The sequence below is a fragment of the Saccopteryx leptura genome, chromosome 2, assembly GCF_036850995.1.
Source record: "Saccopteryx leptura isolate mSacLep1 chromosome 2, mSacLep1_pri_phased_curated, whole genome shotgun sequence".
In the NCBI taxonomy this organism is placed as follows: domain Eukaryota; kingdom Metazoa; phylum Chordata; class Mammalia; order Chiroptera; family Emballonuridae; genus Saccopteryx; species Saccopteryx leptura.
Window position 1 is genome coordinate 239876878 of NC_089504.1, and position 17620 is coordinate 239894497.

The window sequence follows — 17620 nt, forward strand, 5'->3', positions numbered from 1 at the left end:
TTAATCTCAGTTTTTTCATCTGTAAAATGGAACTGATAATAAGATCCATTTCATAAGGTTGTTATAAAGATCCAGTGACATTGTATATGTAAAATGTTTGTGTGATGGTTGTCAAATGAGTCTTCAAGTAAATGGTAGATGATTATTAAGATTGGATGATGATGATGGTGATAAAAAAAGATATGATAGGGGAAAGTGTTTTTCATAGCATGAAGTGGGTGCTGTTGAAGCTGGTTCCTACTCTTGGCCACCCAGGGCTGACCCAGAGTTAATTTCCTGGGTGCCAGGGTTATGCCTTTTCAGTAGCTGCCCGATCTCATCTCACATCTTGGTATCCACTGTACCACTGGGGCTTTCTGATCCACTGGGGCATTCCTTTCAACCACCCACCCACCCATCAATCTCTCCATTCATCACCTACCCACTGTCATGAGCAAGGGAGTAACCCTGGAAGGAGTCACTCACACAGATTTGTGCTTTTCCACAATGTCAAGTTTACTAAGGGAGACCTCTCCAATAAGCCAATAGAGTCATATGCATGTTACACACAGAGAGGGGGAGCTTGTGCAATAGAAGTAAACAGCAAGCATCTGACACTAAATCCTGGTTACTGGTGGTGTCCGCAGTTGGAGAGGCTGGCATCAGTTTGAAGCCAGGTGGCTACAGTGATGGCACATGTCCAGTGGGCTGGAAATCCTGCAGAGCTCCAAGCGTGACCCATGGTACAGCCAAGCTTGAACGTTGGGTGGTCAGAGTTCTGAGTTCTTATAGTCCACAAAGATTGGCAGTCGCACTTATGTTGGTGTCCAGATGGAGTCCTTATTTGAGTGTTCAGACGTGTGGTTTAGGGCATTTCAAGTCCCTCCTAAGGGCATTCGGGTTATACTCCGTTACCTCAGTTTTGATATAGCACTTGACATGACTGTCATGGCTGAAAGTGTCACCATATTGGATTGTCAAAAGTGTTCAAAAAATTCACTCTGCTTTTGCCTATACACCTATCTACCCACCCATCCATTTATTCAACCGTTTGTCCATTTGTTTGTCTATCCAACCATCCTCCATCCATCCATCATCCATCTATCCATCTACCCATCATCCATCCATCCATTATCCATCCATCCATTATCCATCCATCCATCTATTATCCATCCATTTATCCATCCACCCATTATCCATCCATTTATCCATCCATCCATCCTCCATCCCCCATCCTCCATCATCCATCCATCCAATATCCATCCATCCATCCATCCATCCATCCTCCATCTTCCATCATCCATCTATCATCCAACCATCCATCCATCCATCCATCCATCATCTATCTTTCTATCATCCATCTGTCCATAACCCATCCATCTGTCCATCATCCATCTATCATCGATCTATCTGTCATCCATCCATCATCCATCCATCCATCATTCTCCATCATTCATCCTCCATCATCCATCTGTCCATCATTCATTCATCCATCCGTCCATCCATCCACCCATTCTTCCTTCTCTCTCTTTCTCTCAGGTTAAAGTGCCACAACAAATGCACCAAAGAAGCCCCGCCCTGTCATCTCCTCATCATCCACCGAGGAGGTAAGTATTTAACACATGCTGCCCTAAGGTTGGGGGTGGGGTGGGGGGATCCCACAGGCCATTCAAGATCACTGTCCCATCCAGGCCAGTTCTGGATACCTCCCGATCCCCTGATACTGGCTTGTCTCCTTTCTTTCCCTCTGTCACCCTTCTGACATCTGTCTCCTCAGTCCAGCCTTCATCTCTGCTCTCCCTACTTCTTACCCTTGGAACTGGTCTCTCTGAAACTTGAGCTCCCAGATTCATTTCCTCTCCTTTTTGTCTCTTCTCATAATTTCCACTCTCCCCTCTTTCCCTCAATCCCATTGCTCCTCCTTCCCACTGAGAAGGGTGCTGGCGAGTGTTTCTCCATTATGTGCTCTTCAAATCCAGTCAGTCGGCCCTGCAGAAGTGGGTGTGGGCAGAGGTCTGGGTTGGACCTGTTGGTTGGGCTGTCTGTGTCCTGTCCTCTGGGGCCCTGGGAGTGTCTGGGCTGGACTGTCCAGGCAGGAAGGTAACAGCGACCTTTGGGAGAGCCGCTACCAGCTGTTTACTGTACAAAAGCAAGATCAGTTTAGCTGGAAGGAAAGACTAGAAAGAAAGACTTTCCTTACCTGCTGAAGGCTCAGTAGGAGGCGCCTCCTTGCGAAGTTTTGTGGTCCAGCTTTCCAAATGGTGCCCAATGCTCGTCCTGTGGGGTGTCATCCCGACTCCATGATCTACATAGCAGGTCATCCACTGGGGACCTCTCTAGGTCGGTGCTGTTCAATACAGCATCTACTGGCCGCATCTACTTAAATTTAGATGAATTAAACTGAAGTAAAAATAGAAATTGAATGACTCGGTGACACCAGCCACATTTCAGGGCTCCGTAGCCTCATGTGGCCACCATATTGCATAGTACAGATAACCAGCACTTCCATTGCTGGTCCACACCCTTGCTGTTAAAAGTGTGGTCCAAGGACCAGCCATCTCAGAATCACCGGGACCTTGGTGCTGCCGTCCCTGACCTGCTAAATTGGAATCTTCATTCTAACCAGGTCTGCACCTGAGTCCCGTGCACTTTGAGGCAGAGAAGCACTGCACTAGAGTAGGAGGTACAAACTCAGATGCCTCCCGGGACCCAGAGAGTCCCCTAAATAAGAGGAGCTGCCAGATGGGGCCATGTGAAGCGGAGAGCGCGCCCCGGCGCCTTCCGGAGGACAGTCACACCAGCAACGACATGCACCCACGTGGCAGCATTTCTCATATTTCAAAGGAAAGCCTAACTAGTTTTGTGTGCCACGTGCTTATTTTCAAACATTATCAACCGATTCAAAGTTTAAAAATTCTTGCTGGCCTCCTCCCTGCTACCCCCTGCCCCCGACCTCCTTGGCCTTGGTCAGTGCCCACTCAGGGGGACTTGCCCCGGCCTAGAATGAACTCAGGGGAGAGCTAAAGAAGGAGGCAGACGGCCACCAAAAGTGCTGAGATGTGTCCCCAAACCAGCGGGCTGTTGGTGTTCAGTGATCCTTGCTTTCTTAGCTCCACAAGAAGGGGAAACGGCGAGTGAAGGGAAACTCTTCACCTCCCTTCTCGTGCCCAGTCCCACTCCACACCCTCGATTAAGAAGCATCTGTTCCCTGAACAACGGTCCACACTCAACGAGGCTGTTTTAAACCCGAGTCCTCCTGTTCTTGAACCCTTGTCGTGGGTCTGCTTTGTTGGGGACATCACCTCCCACCAGATACCTGTCCGTGGTGGGCCCCTCAGGCGCCCGCCACCCACACGGAGACCAGACCAGCCGGCTGGAGGGCCACCTGTTCTCCAAGGCTGACATCCGGGGGAGGGCTCCCTCCCACCCGCTTTCACAGCCGTGCCCGCTGTGTACGTGAGAGGCAAATGGAACTTCCCAGAAGTCCGCCTAGGTTTCTGCTGCCCTCACCCCATTGTCAGTAGGCAGTTGGAAGTAGAGTTGGTTTCTATGGCAATGGGAGCTCAGGCTAAGCAGAGCAATGAAGTCCTCAGATCAGACCACAGTCAGTGTTAACTTTTCCACAAACACCCCCGCCCGTCCCTGCAATAACAATAACAATAATTGGAGGATGAGGTTTGGAGTTAGCACCAGCCATGTCCCCAGGTCTTTGTGTGGTTTGAGGATGTCGCAGAAAGGCAGGCTGGGAAAACTGAGCCTTTCCTTTAGGGACCCACGGTGGCCTTGATTAGGACGAATGTGTTCTGATGTGCAACAGTCTGTGCAAGCCCGAGAAACCCCACAAGTCACGAAAGATGATCCCAATACGAAGGTCATACAGGGCGGGGGTAGGCGGCCACGATGAGCAGCTTGTCCACTGCTTACGGACCCCAAGAAATCAGGAACTCTTGTATTTCAAAGGAGGTTCAGTTCTGAAATGAGCACCAATGTGAGACATTGTGATATTGAAAACAAACTGATAGCTTTGGTTTTATTATTATAATTTGTTGTGGTCAAGTCGTAGATTGACTGTACAAAACTAACAAACAAGCAAACCGACAAAAATCTGGAGAACTCTCGATGTTACTCACTACTGTGACATGACAACTGTCATGTTTAGTGAATTCCCTTCTAGCCTTGGGGTGGGCCTTCGAGCTGGGACCTGAGCTCTGCTGTCCTGGAGTAACAGTATAAAGCCAAAGTGATACTTAAACTCCCAAATCGCTGTTTTTACCCCTACGGATCCAGCAAGGTTAGTCCGGACGGAGTCAGTCCCGTGTGACATCAACAACCCTCTGCGAAAGCCACCCCGCTATTCGGACCTGCACATCAGTCAGACGCTCCCCAAAACCAACAAAATCAACAAGGTGAGGCTGGGGTTCTGCTGGGCTGGGCGTGCTGGGGCTGCCGCCACAGGAGGGAGGGAGGGAGGTTCTGAAGCAGGACGCAGTGGACCAGTCTGAGAGCATTGCCCTCACGTCCCAGCCTGCCTGGCTCTCCCAATTCTGTGTGGTTGGTGTGAGTCAGGCGTGGGGGGCACCGGCCGTCAGTGGAGAGTGAGTGGCCCAGGATCCTGTCTGGTGTAGGGAGCGGGCCCGTGGAAATGAGAGGGAGTGAGCGTGCTGAGGAGGGTACAGCAGGGATAGCAGGAGAGCCCGAGGTGGGCTCTGTAGCCGTCCGGACCTCACACTCTGCTCTGTCAGGTGTTTCACCAGCTGCCGGGATTAGCTTTGCAGGTGGTTCTGGGTTTTCTGACACATCTGTGGAATCGAACCAACGAGGGACAGGGGTCTGTTCCTGAGCTCCTGCTGGAGACCGGGCAGACGGATATGTGTGGGGGGCCCTGCGCTCTGAGCCGCAGCCGCTTGGCTTGATGTCCAGCTGGTCCTCAGATGTGGGCCACTCTCTGCCTCTTTCTTTCCAATGTGGCCTGAAATTTTTCAGTGTGATTTCCATATCCTCTGTTTAGTCTGTTGGTCTGACTGCACCAAAGCTCTCCCACGGATGCTTCCAGCCCCACAGTAGGAGGCAGGAATTGTACAAGCCAACAAGTGATTTCTCAGGCCCCATAATACCTTCGTGCATGGCATCAAAGGTGGACAAAGTATAGATCAGCCCAGGTGCATGGCAGGTCACCAACCTCTGGTCAGGACCCAGATGAGCATCGTGACTTCTCAGCGGCAAGGCACTATCTCACTTCTCTGCGTAAGGCTAGAGAGGGTATGGTCCTCTTGGTCTATTCTCTGCACAGCAGCTAGAGTGATTCTTAAGTAAGAAGTGGGGAGCAGAGAGACGGACTCCTGCATGCGCCTGACCGGGATCCACACAGCATGCCCACCAGGGGGTGATGCTTTGCCCATCTGGGGCATTGCTCCATTGCTCGGCTATCGAGCTATTTTAGTGCCTGAGGCAAGGCTATAAAGCCATCCTCAGCGCCCAGGGCCAACTTGCTCCAACTGAGCTATGGCTGTGGGAAAAGAAGAGAGAGATAGAGAGAAGGGAGAAGGGGAGGGGTGGAAAGCAGATGGGCGCTTCTCCTGTGTGCCCTGACCGGGAATCAAACCTGGGACATCCAGGTAGAGCGCAGGGGTGACGCTCTACCACTGAGCCAATCAGCCAGGGCCAGTGGAGTGATTTGTAATGAATGTAATTTAAGTCATGTCACCTCTGCTTAAAAACCATCCAGCAGAGAGAGGGAGACGAAGGGAACCCAGTGGCTTTTAGAAAACAAACTCCTTACTGCAGCCTGCAAGACAGTGCCTAGCTGGTCCCCCCTCCATCTCTGACCTCCTTTGGCATGCCTCCTCACCAAACCCGTATGTTCTTTCCCTCTCATGCTGTCACCCACCGTTTCTACTACTAGATCTCGGTCATTCACCATCTGGTTGCTTGTGGCATCATCTTAGCAGTTGAGAGCGTGGCTTCTAAAATCAGGGAAACCTAACAGCCAGCCATGGCTGTGAGACTCTGGGCAAGTAACTGAATCTCTCTGAGTCTCAGTTTTCCTGTGTGTAAAATGGGTACGTTCCAGTTATGCACTACTATACAAACACCACCTCGAGCTTAGTAGTGTAAGACTACAAGCCTTGAATTATGCTCGTGGGGTCTGTAGGTCAGAGATTAAGAAGCAGTACAACAAGGATTGTTTGCCTCTGCTTTATAATGCCCGGGGACTCAACTGGGAAAACCTCCACAGTGGGGAGCTGGAAAGATCTAGAACAGGAATTGGCAACTATGGCTTAACAGGCCAAATTCAGTTGACTACCTGTTTTTGTGAATAAAAGTTGTATTGGAACAAGCCACATTCTTATTGTTTATGGCTGTTTTCATGCTACAATGGCCTAATTGAGGCCTTCCAACAGAGACCACATGGCTCACAGAACCTGATATATTTACTGTCTGGCCATTTCAAGAAAATGTTTGCCAGTCCCCGATCTAGAGGCTCCTTCACTCACAAGCCTGGTGCCTGGGCTGGGAGGAGTCAAAGCCTGGGCTCTGTAGAAACTCTGCAGGAGCACCTACATGTGGATGTGCCTTGTGGCTTGGTCTTCCTCACACTATGGCTGCTTCAGCATCTTGGGCTCTTACACGGCTGCTCAGGGTTTGAAGAGCGACTGTCTCAGCAAACAAGGTGGAAGCTACATGGGCTTTTATAACCTGGCAAGTAAGTCCATGCATTGATGGTTCTGGCTTGCACGAGCTAAGGGATGGCAGTGATGATTCTATTGTACTCGACTGATGGATGCAGTCACAGCCTACTCAGATTCAATGGGAGGAGACGTAGATCCCGTCCTGTTGATGAGAAGAGTCCAAGGAATTTGTGGCCGTGTTTTAAAATGTCTATGATGTATATAAAAGCACCGGAGAATTATTGTGGAGATGAATGAAATAATCAACATGATAGTGCTGTTCCTTGGCACATGGTAAGTGTCCAGCTAATTCTAGCTTCTATCATCACCTTAAATCCTGGGGCTTCCAATCAAAATTTCAGGCTGGTTCCATTTTCCCTTTGTTCTTTGCAAAAGACATAGGTCTCTAGGAGAGGGGGCTTGCACGGGGGCTTCCTGGGAAGTAACTGCATGTCTATAACCCATCCTTTTGACGTCTTGGGGGAACGAGGAGCTCAGAGCCATCTCAAAACCTCTCCCTCTAGTTCTATAGGCCCAGTGAGCCTCTCGGTATCAGATGGGACAGAAATACGGGTCAGATAGATCAGTGACAGCGGCTTTGTTCTGCTTGTCTGCCAGCGGGAGAATTTGATAAGAGAAATAAATTAACCTATGTTTAGACAGTGGCTCTGACATGAACTAGGACAGGATCTGTCACAGGGCTGGGTTACTTTCCCCCTCTTTCTCTTCTCACTGACTTCACGGAGATTCTTTTTGTCAGGCAATGATGTGGTTAGTGCAATAGATTTCCAAGCCAATTTGGCCTGAAGATTTCCTTCTCATTGCTGTCTGTCTCCCCTCCTGTCTGGCTCAGTCAGTCCGGGTTCACGGAAGCCCAGCCTTCTCACCCAGCAGAATGGTTAGACTGTGCACTTTTGAGTCAGAAAGATTGAAACTCATTTCCTTCACTTGCTCTATGATCGGAGCAGGATCTCCTGGCCCTGGTTTCCCCTCTGTGACATGAGAAGTGTCGTGGGAGATGCTATGTTGGGATTGTGGGGAGGACTGGATACAGTGTTAAGTGCAAAGAGTTTTAGTCCAACACTGGATAATCAGGGCATGGAAATAGCTTGATGATGAAGAAGAGGATGAGGAAGAGGGAGAGAAGGAAGATTAGGAAGAAGAAAGAGGGTGGAGGAGGGAGAAGAAAAGGAGGAAGTGAAAGAAGAAGAGGGAGGTAGAAAGGAAGAGGAGCAGAAGGAAGAATAGGAGGAAGAAAGAAGAAGAAAGAGGAAGAGAGGAAGAAAGAGTGGAGGAGGAAAGGAAGGAAAGAAGAAGGAAGAGAAGGAGAAAGATGGAGGAGAAGGGGAGAAGGAGAAGGGGAAGATGGAGGAAGAGGAGAAGGAGGAAGAGGATGGAGGAGGAGGAGGGAGATAGAGGGGAAGGAGATGAAGGAGGAGGGGTAGATTGAGGAGGAGGAGGGAGATGGAGGATGAGGGGGTAGATTGAGGAGGAGGAGGAAGATGGAAGAGGAGGGGGTAGATTGAGGAGGAGGAGGGAGATGGAAGAGGAGGGGGTAGATTGAGGAGGAGGGAGATGGAGGGGGAGGAGATGGAGGAGGAGGGGGTAGATTGAGGAGGAGGAGGGAGATGGAAGATGAGGGGGTAGATTGAGGAGGAGGAGGGAGATGGAGGATGAGGGGGTAGATTGAGGAGGAGGGAGATGGAGGGGGAGGAGATGGAGGAGGAGGGGGTAGATTGAGGAGGAGGAGGAAGATGGAAGAGGAGGGGGTAGATTGAGGAGGAGGAGGGAGATGGAGGATGAGGGGGTAGATTGAGGAGGAGGAGGGAGATGGAAGAGGAGGGGGTAGATTGAGGAGGAGGAGGGAGATGGAAGAGGAGGGGGTAGATTGAGGAGGAGGAGGGGGATGGAGGGGGAAGAGATGGAGGAGGGGGTAGATTGAGGAGGAGGAGGGAGATGGAGGATGAGGGGGTAGATTGAGGAGGAGGAGGGGGATGGAGGGGGAAGAGATGGAGGAGGGGGTAGATTGAGGAGGAGGAGGGGGATGGAGGGAGAGGAGATAGAGGAGGAGGGGGTAGATTGAGGAGGAGAAGGGAGATGGAGGAGGAGGGAGATGGAGGAGGAGGGGGTAGGTTGAGGAGGAGGAGGAGGGAAATGGAGGGGGAGGAGATGGAGGAGGAGGGGGTAGATTGAGGAGGAGAAGGGAGATGGAGGAGGAGGGAGATGGAGGAGGAGGGGGTAGATTGAGGAGGAGGAGGGGATGGAGGGGGAAGAGATGGAGGAGGGGGTAGATTGAGGAGGAGGAGGGGGATGGAGGGAGAGGAGATGGAGGAGGAGGGGGTAGATTGAGGAGGAGGAGGGAGATGGAGGGGGAGGAGATGGAGAAGGATGGAGAAGCAGCAGCAGTGCAGCATCTGCCAGCTCCCTGAGAGACCAGTCTGCAACACTTGAGCTTCCCCATCAGACATCACAAACCCCATCTGCAGTGGTCCCCAAGGTGGGAGATCTGCCTGCCCCGACAAGCTGTTTGGAGTGGCCGTGTGCTGGCCTGCCTTTTTCAGCTGGTTGTCAGCAACAGAGACCCACCTAAGCTGGCTCAGCAAAGAATCGTCCATCATGAGGATGGGCATGCAGCAGCAAGTGAAAGGGAAGTCACGTGTTAGGCGCCGGACCTCAGGAAACGAGACACGGAGGACAGTGTTGTGTCAGGCCAGCCCCTTGAACCTGCAGCTGGACCGGGGATCATTGTTCCGGCCCTCTGTTATGGCCGTGACTCGGCTGCTGTGTGTGGGTGTGTGGGTCTGCTCTGGGCTGTGGCTGGCGGCCGGCTTCCTCAACCTCTGCTCTCATCTTTTCTCATCATCGCTTCTGTCACCATATGGTTCCTACTCTTCATGGCTTCAGCTTTAGTTGGTTTCTGGCTTGTTGTGGCTCCTCTGTTCTCTCTGAACCTCATCTCCTCTCTGCCTTCATTTCTACATTTTTCCTACTGGCCCAGCTCATGTGTAGGTCTCAGACCAGCTGCCATTATGTCCTGACCTACGGTCCTGGGTTGGAAACAGGCCGTGGTGATCATAAAACAAGTAGAACTGTTTAGGACGGTCCACTCCCCAAAGTCTACTGGGTGGGAGGGTGGGGGCAGTTTCCTTTGGAAAACCCCCATGGGAGAGGCAGATACCATCAGCTCTGTGTCTGAATCAGGGCACAGGTTGGCAAAAGGGGGACCTGGGAGATGAACGTGCTCCTCTTTGAGTCCCAGAGACACATGTGAGTTTCTTATCACTTGGCACAACTTTGTGTTTCTGCTTCTGGGCTAGAGGTTGGGCCCTGGACCATTAACTCGCTGTATGACCCCACCACGTCACTCCCCGTCGCTGGGTCTCGGTCTCCCCGTCGCTGGGTCTCGGTGTCCCCGTCGCTGGGTCTCGGTGTCCTGGTCTATAGAATAGATGGCCTGGACCGGATGGTCTCTGAGGGGTGTGTCCACATCGCAGCTGCCATTAGCCCTTTCCTGCGTGATGTGGCGGTTTGAGTTTCCCTCTGACGGAGCACAGCCTCCAGCTGCTGGTCCCCTGGGGACACAGGTCGGAGTGTGACCTGTGGAGGCATTTCCCCTCCTGTCATAGATATTCTGCTGGGGAAAGTGGGCACCACATGCGGCTCTCTCTTTTGATGATTCTGTTTGTTCACATTAGCCCTGACCTACACAGATGAGAATGACGTGACTCCTTTCTCCATAAAGGCAGTTCCTCCTCTCCCTTCCTTCATCTCTTCTTCCATCTGTCTTTCCTCATTCATTCATTCATTCATTTATTCATTCATTCATTCATGTAACACTTACTAGCCACCTCTTAGCTTTTGTTTTTCTGCTAAGTTATGCAGATTGCAACATGAGTAAGACACAGTCTAGTAGGAGGAGATGGGGCTTCCTCCTTTCCTCTCTTGTCCTCTCTACCCCTCCAGCTCTCCTCCTTTCATTTTTCCTTTCTTTTTTCCCTTTGTCTGGCACACAGAGGACCACCACCTGGGTAGCTAACACAGCAGACATTTGCGCTCTTACAGTTCTGGAAGCCGGAAGTCTGACATCAAGGGCTGGGCAGGGCTGGGTCCTTCTGGAGACCCTGAGGGAGAATCCATTCTGTGCCTTTCTCCTAACCTCGGGTGGCTCAGGCAACCCGGCTTGTAGGGGCATCAGTCCAACCTCTACCTCCATGTTCATGTGGCCTTTTCCTCTGTGTGTATCTCTCTTTTCCGGTTTCTTTCGAGGAACCTTGACATTGGATTTAGGGCCCACCCTAACTAACCCAGGATGATCTCATCCCGAGATCCTGATGTTAATTGTATCTGCAGAGACTGTTTTTTCTAAACAAGGCTACATGCTGAGGGTCCAGATGGAGCTCTCTTTTGGGGAACACTATTCAACCTACAACACAGCTCCTGACATTACCCCACCAGGGCCATCCTGAGCAGGAGAGGTGGTCCTGGTTCCAGCCAAGATACAAGGGAGGAGGCTGGAGGCTTCTCAGGCTCTCTCTGGAACTGTCAGGAAGCTGGTTCCTTAATAAACCCTCAGGAGGAGAGGCGTCAGGATGGGGAAAGTACTCCGGGCACCTTGGCTGGTACTTGACAAAATCAGAGAGGCACAGGGAACATGGCTGTCACCCACGTGGCTTTCATTACCTGGTTGCCTCCCACCCTGGGGTGCAGAGTGGACAGGGATGTGACTCCAGGAACTGTTCCTTCCACAGCTGGATGCAGTCCGGCAGGGAGGGCGGAGCAGGCGGGACTTTGGAAGGATGTCCGGCTGAGGCTGCGGGGGCGGGGTCTCCTCCCGCTCCGCCCACTCTCACGGCTGTGTCTCTGCTCCCCTGCCTGTCCCTGGCCCTGCTTTCTTTCTGCAGGACCACATCCCTGTCCCTTACCAGCCAGACTCCAGCAGCAATCCCTCGTCCACGACGTCCTCCACGCCATCCTCGCCAGCGCCCCCCCTGCCCCCCAGCGCCACGCCGCCTTCCCCCCTCCACCCGTCCCCACAGTGCACAAGACAGCAGAAGAGCTTCAACCTGCCAGGTACCTTTGTGCTTGGGGGGTCGAGGGGCGTGTTGGGTTCATGCCACGGCCTTCTTGGGCCCTGTCCATGCTGGAAGGCCTGTGGATTGAGTCTTACATGCAGGACAATTGCCACCACATATTACTTTATTTGATTTTTAGAGTAGCCACAAGGTAAGTATTACCAGCTGCATTTAACGGATGAGAAAACTGAGGCTCCAGGAAGTAAAGAGGCTCTGTCTGTTGGTCAGCAGGAAGGCAGTGACCCCACCTGAGTCTAAGGCACAGGGGGAGCCTTCTGCTCTGGAGCTGGCAGCTGCCTTATGAGCCGAGTTTGTTGACTGGCGGGAAGAACCTGTGCCCAGGAGCTCAGGGGCCACACGCCCGGTCAGGGCTGCATGCTGAGTCTCACTCCCGACGTCAGGGTAGGGCTCTGAGTGAGCCGGCTGGCATTCTGGATTCAGTATCCTCCGTCACGTCCCTGCTGTGTGACCTCCAATTTCCTCTGTCTGTCCTCTGAAAGGATGGAGGTGGGGACAGGACCCTGAGGGTTCTTCTGGCTCACAAATTCCCACCTGAGTTCATGCACTTCCCAGGGCTGCAGTTCTTTTCCTTTTCAAGTTGTCTTCTGGCCCTCCAACTGCATTTATCCATTTATCTCCTTAACATACTTATTGAGCATCTACTATGAACATAGTAGCATGTGAAGCACAGTGTACGGACTGGTACACGAAGCAGATGGGCCCTGTATGAGTTTCCTGTTGCTGCTGTAACAGGCTATCACAAGCTTAAAACAGCACAAATCTATTATTTTCTAGTTCTTGAAGTCAAAAGTCCAAAATGTGGTGTTTCACTGGGCTGAAAATCAAGGCTGGTTTCTTTTGGAGGTTCCAGGGGAAGAATCCGTTTCCTCGCCTGACAGTGTCGAGTGCAGCCAGCATTCCTTGGCTTATGGCCCCACATCACTCCAGCCTCTGCTTCTACTATCACGTCTTCTTTTCCAACTCTCTCACTCTGATCTTCTTGCCTCCCTCTCTTACAAGTTCCCTTGTGATTGTATGTAGGACGCACCAGGAGAGTCCAGCGGAATCTCCCCTTCTAGAGACCTTCAGCTTAGTCGCACCCGCAAAGTCTCTTCTGCCATGTGGAGTGATGTGGTCAGAGTTTGCAAGGATTAGGACATGGTGTGTGGGGGTGGTGGTGGTGGGGATTATTCTGTCTATCACAGACTCTGTTTTCATGGAGTGTGTAGCTTCATGGGAGGGTCAGGTGTTAACCAAGCAAATGAACACATGGAAATGAAGAGAATGAACAGTGCCATGAGCAGGTTCAAGAATAAAACGAGTTAAGTTGAAATGTCAGAGGCAGCTGAGTTCTGAAGGTGGGGGAGAGTTGTCTAGGCAGAGCAAGGGAAGCACATGCAAAGACCCTACCACAGAAAAGAGCTAAACACTTCTCCCAGTGCCATAAACAAGGGGAAATGGTACCAAGTGAGAGACAGCTGCAGGGGTGGGGCCTGGTGGGGAGTTTAGAGTGTAATTAAGACACAATGGGAGGCCATGGAAGGGATTGAGGCAGGAGATGGCTTGATCCTTCTTCCTTCCAGATTCTTTCTTTCAGAAGATCATTCAGGCTGCTCTCTGGGGAGGCCCGAGGGAGGAAGAGGTGGGGACTCCAGAATGGAAGTGCCTTCGAAGTGGGCTCCTGGCCTCTCTGATGTCTGGCCACTGAGGTCTCTCATGTTCTCTGGATGCCAGAGACCCAGGAGCCACTAGCTGTCGTGAGCAGAGCAGGCCACTGGGGTTCATCAGCTGCCCCTTGGAGCCGCTTCTCGTTGACATGCGTTATCAGCAAGGACAGGGCTCCCAGTGACGCCTTCCTGCTCCTCCGGCCACTCCCTGCCCCTGTCAGTCATCAGACACAGCTGTTCTCCACCTGGCACACGGTAGGGGGTAGGGTCTAGGAGGGGTGACTCGGGGTGGCAGGCATTTGCTGGGTGTCCCGTGGCCTGACGCCTGCCCCTCCGTGGAGCAGGGCTGGCTCCCACTAGCCGGGCCCTCCTCCTTAAGAGCCTGGAACTGGCAGCTAACCTTTCTGCAGACACCGAATCTCCCGTTGAGGCCGGGAGGGAAGAGAGCAGCTAAGCCAACTGAGAACCTCGGGGCGTTTTCCTTTTTTAATTTTAGCCCCTTGCTGACAGCAGAGTGTCTGCATGCAATTAAAAGCAACAACAACCAACCTAGGTTACGGAACAGAAGAAAGGGCCCCGACATCAGGGAGGCTGGTTTTCTTTTAAAGTGTTGCTCTGTGACCTTGAGTGAGTTGCTTCCCATCCCAGGTACCTTGTTCTCCAGAATCAAAAAATGCATCTTATTTAGTTTCCAACTATCTGGAATTTTGGGAATTGCTATGCTCAAAGAAAGTGAATGAATTCAACAAACATGAGTTGCTCACCCGCTGGTCCAAGGCACCGGACCGGGTGCTTGGGGTCCTGAGATTCTAGGACTTAGCTCTCTGAGACGATCTGATTGTCTCTTAATTAAAAATCATTCTTGCCTGTTAGTGAAGAGAGCTTAGAAAGATTCTGGCTTATTCATAACAGCCGGTATTCACCCTGTACCCACAATGAGCTGGGCCCTCTAAGGGGGGTCTGTTACTATCCCTGTGGTGCACACGTGGGAACTGAGACTTGGAGAGAGTTGCTGGGGTTTTTGCAGATAGCCAGTGGCAGAGCAGGCATTCAGCCCTGCAGGATCCGTTTCTAGACCCCAGGCTCTACCCGCAGTGCTAGTTCTTAGCCAACTCCCAGCTGTGACTTGTCCCTGAATGAATAACATTGTTTCTGAAAGTATCTTCACCAGTTGAGACTCATATCTGAACCGAGCCCTGCTCGCTTCCTTTACTTGAGGACATAAAGCCCTGTGTGAACTGTTCACTGCCCCTGACACCCCTTGGGTCCATGCTTCAGGCCCTCCACCCCACTGGAGTAAGTGTTAACATTAGAAACCTGGGAATTAGCTGGGAGAACTGGCCTCTGAGGGTTTTTCCCTCTAAATATGGAAACTAATTCATACTTGCAGTTGGCAGAAGAGTGGTCCCCGAAGATAACCACATTCTAATCCTGGGATCTGTGAATGTGATCTTATATGGCTAAAGAAACTTTGCCGCTGTGACTATGTTAAGGATCTCAAAGTGGAAAGATTATCCTGGGTGATCTGGGGGTGGGGTGGGGACTCTAAATGGAATCACGAGGACCCTTAGATGAGGGAGGCAAGAAGGTCAAAGATAGTAGAAGGCAGCGTTGGACAGAAGCAGAGATTGGAGTGATGCAGCCATGAGCCAAGACATGCAGGCAGCTCCAAGAGCCGGAAGAGGCGAAAAACTCCAGGAAGAACCAACCCTGCCAACCCCTTGATTTTAGCTCCTTGGGACTTTTGACCTCTAGAACTGTAAAACAATAAATTTATGGTTTTCTTAAAGTCACTTGTTACAACAGCAACAAGAAAATTATATAATGCTCAATGCTGAGAATTTGGGCAGCATAGGAAACTCATAGCTTTTTTTTGTCTTTTTTAAAGCCACTATAATCACTCTTCCAAAAGGGGGAAAAATGAATATTTTTTATTACAGCTCTGAAGACTTTTCTCTGTGTGTGTGTTCTTATGCCTTTACCAAAAATGGGATCTGTGTTCAGGATGACCGTCCGAGTCAAGCTGCTCTGTTCTCTGGGAGTGTTACAGAGGAGTGCTGGCTTGGACATTTAGAGTGCTGGCTTCTTTACACATGTTCTCAGTCCCTTGGAACTTGGGGCATCTGCAGAAGTCTCAAAACCCACGAGGGTGGGCAGAGAGCCCCCATGGTGGCCGTGGGGAATGCAGCCGGGTGTCTGGAGGATCAGGTCCTAGGCAGTACCCACTGACTTCGCTGCTTGCTTTCTTTGCTAGTGTCCCACTACTACAAATACAAGCAGCAGTTCATCTTCCCAGGTGAGTCCGCTGTGAGCGCAGCCCTTCCGAGTGGGGTGGTGGAGGCGAATGTCGGGTGGACAAGCTCAGAGAGGGTGATGGTGGGATCCCCTGGCCTCGGGGTAATGGCTGGGCGTGGAAGTGGGAAAGGAGAGCGTGGGGGGTCCCAAGGGCACAATGGGACCCCTGAGGTGGTCAGAGAGGGTGGCCTGCAGTGGAGGGACAGGCCAGGGTAGGAGAGGTCCAGAGCCATGTGGCAGGGGAGAGATGGATGGTCAGAGGAGCTTGAACTTGGCACTGGGAGATGTGAAAGCACGTGGCCTCCTCATTCCAAAGGATGAGGAGGGTTTGGAGATGACCAGAGGCTTGCGGGTGCTGGCGGCCCCCTAGGAATGATAGGGAATTTTGGTAGAGATGCCATTTGACCACTGGTGCATCTAAGTAGGTGAAAGTACAAGTGATCAAGGAAGAGGGAGGGGATGGCCAGCCCCAGGGACCTATGATCAGGTGAGAAGTTACCAGCTGCTAGCATCCTCCAGGAGCCAGGGTTTGGGGGTGGTCGTGGGTCGTGGACTCCATATTTGGTTTGTGACTGTTAATCTCTGGCTGTCAGATGTGGTGCCTGTGCTGGAGACGCCGACCCGGGCGCCCCAGGTGATCCTGCATCCAGTGACCTCGAATCCCATGTAAGTGGCACAGAGGCCCCCTCCTCCGCCCTGGCCCTTCAGTCCCTCTTTCTTCCTCTTCCCGGAACTGACGTGCTGGGGGCATGGGAGAAGGCAGGGTGGTAGAGAGACAGGGGAATGAGTCAGGCAGAGAGAGGGAGCATGTGACAGCCCAGGCTGAGAGAGAGAGGTAACTCCGGCCCCCACAAGTCAGCTCTGCTTTGTGTCCCGGGCTCTGCCTGTCATGTGTGATTTCCAGGGGCTGGGCCATTTCCTGAGAATCCTCAGACCTTCCTATGATCAGAAAGACAACATGTAAGCAATAGCTAGAGTTTAATAGAAGGGGGGTCCTCCTGTGTTATTGTCCCCCTTTTAAAAAGTATGATTTAGGTTTATACCAGGGATCAGCAAAGTACAGCCTATGGGACCAATCCAATTTGCAGCGTGTTTTTATAAACAAAGTTTTATTGGAACACAGCCATACCCATTTGTTTTCAAAGTACTGTCTTTGGTGGCTTTCAGCCTCCCAACAGCAGAGTTGAGTAGTTGCGACAGAGACCGTTTGGCCTGCAAAGTCTAAAATATTTACTCTCTGCCCTTTTACAGAGCAGGTTTGCTGACCTCTGGTTTATACTGTTATACAAATAATATAAGCTAATTTTGGAAAACTTGGACTATTCTGTAAAAAAAGAAAGGAGAAGCATCACGCATAATCACATCGCTCTTAGATACGTGCTCTTTCTCCTCATAGCTTGTATACTTGCCAGCCACAGTATACACAGTTTCTATCCTACTTTGTCATCCGTTAATGCTCTCATGTGGCATTTTTCATGTTATTTCAGACTTTTCATTCACACTCTTTTTAACAGCTGTAAAATATTTTATCAACGTGGAATGATTTCCTTACCCATTTTCCTATTCCCAGATCTTACATCCTCCCATGTATCACCATTGTAAACCACACAGCAAGGGACATCTTTGTGTGTGGCCTCTTTAGCACCCTGAGGATACAGACCCTTTTTCCAGGTGGCTGATGGCTTGTGCAGCCCAAGGGAAGTCACCTTCCTTAAGGTCTTTGGTGGCGACCGACCGGAGTCTAGGGTGCGCGAGGGACCTTGGTTCGATTTGGTCTCCCCGCTCACATTTTTGCCTCCGTGGTTTTTCCCTCTGACTCTGCTAGCTGCTGCATCCTTCCTGACCCGTGTTATGGGCTTTGTTAAAGACCCAAATGGTACAGCTCTGAAATCAAAGGAGCAGCAATTTGCCAGGGGATATTGTGCTGACACGTAGGTCC

The 17620-nt window shown here is 51.4% G+C and overlaps 1 protein-coding gene across 1 annotated transcript in view; it reads left to right on the forward strand.

Moving 5' to 3' along the window:
- The window catches only part of KSR2 (kinase suppressor of ras 2), a 301392-nt gene that overhangs the window by 228893 nt on the left and 54879 nt on the right, over positions 1 to 17620 (forward strand). The window contains exons 8-12 of the mRNA XM_066370811.1: positions 1519 to 1586; positions 4267 to 4385; positions 11549 to 11717; positions 15641 to 15682; positions 16275 to 16347. Coding sequence (XP_066226908.1) covers positions 1519 to 1586; positions 4267 to 4385; positions 11549 to 11717; positions 15641 to 15682; positions 16275 to 16347 — 471 coding nt within the window. The remainder of the gene's footprint in view (positions 1 to 1518; positions 1587 to 4266; positions 4386 to 11548; positions 11718 to 15640; positions 15683 to 16274; positions 16348 to 17620) is intronic.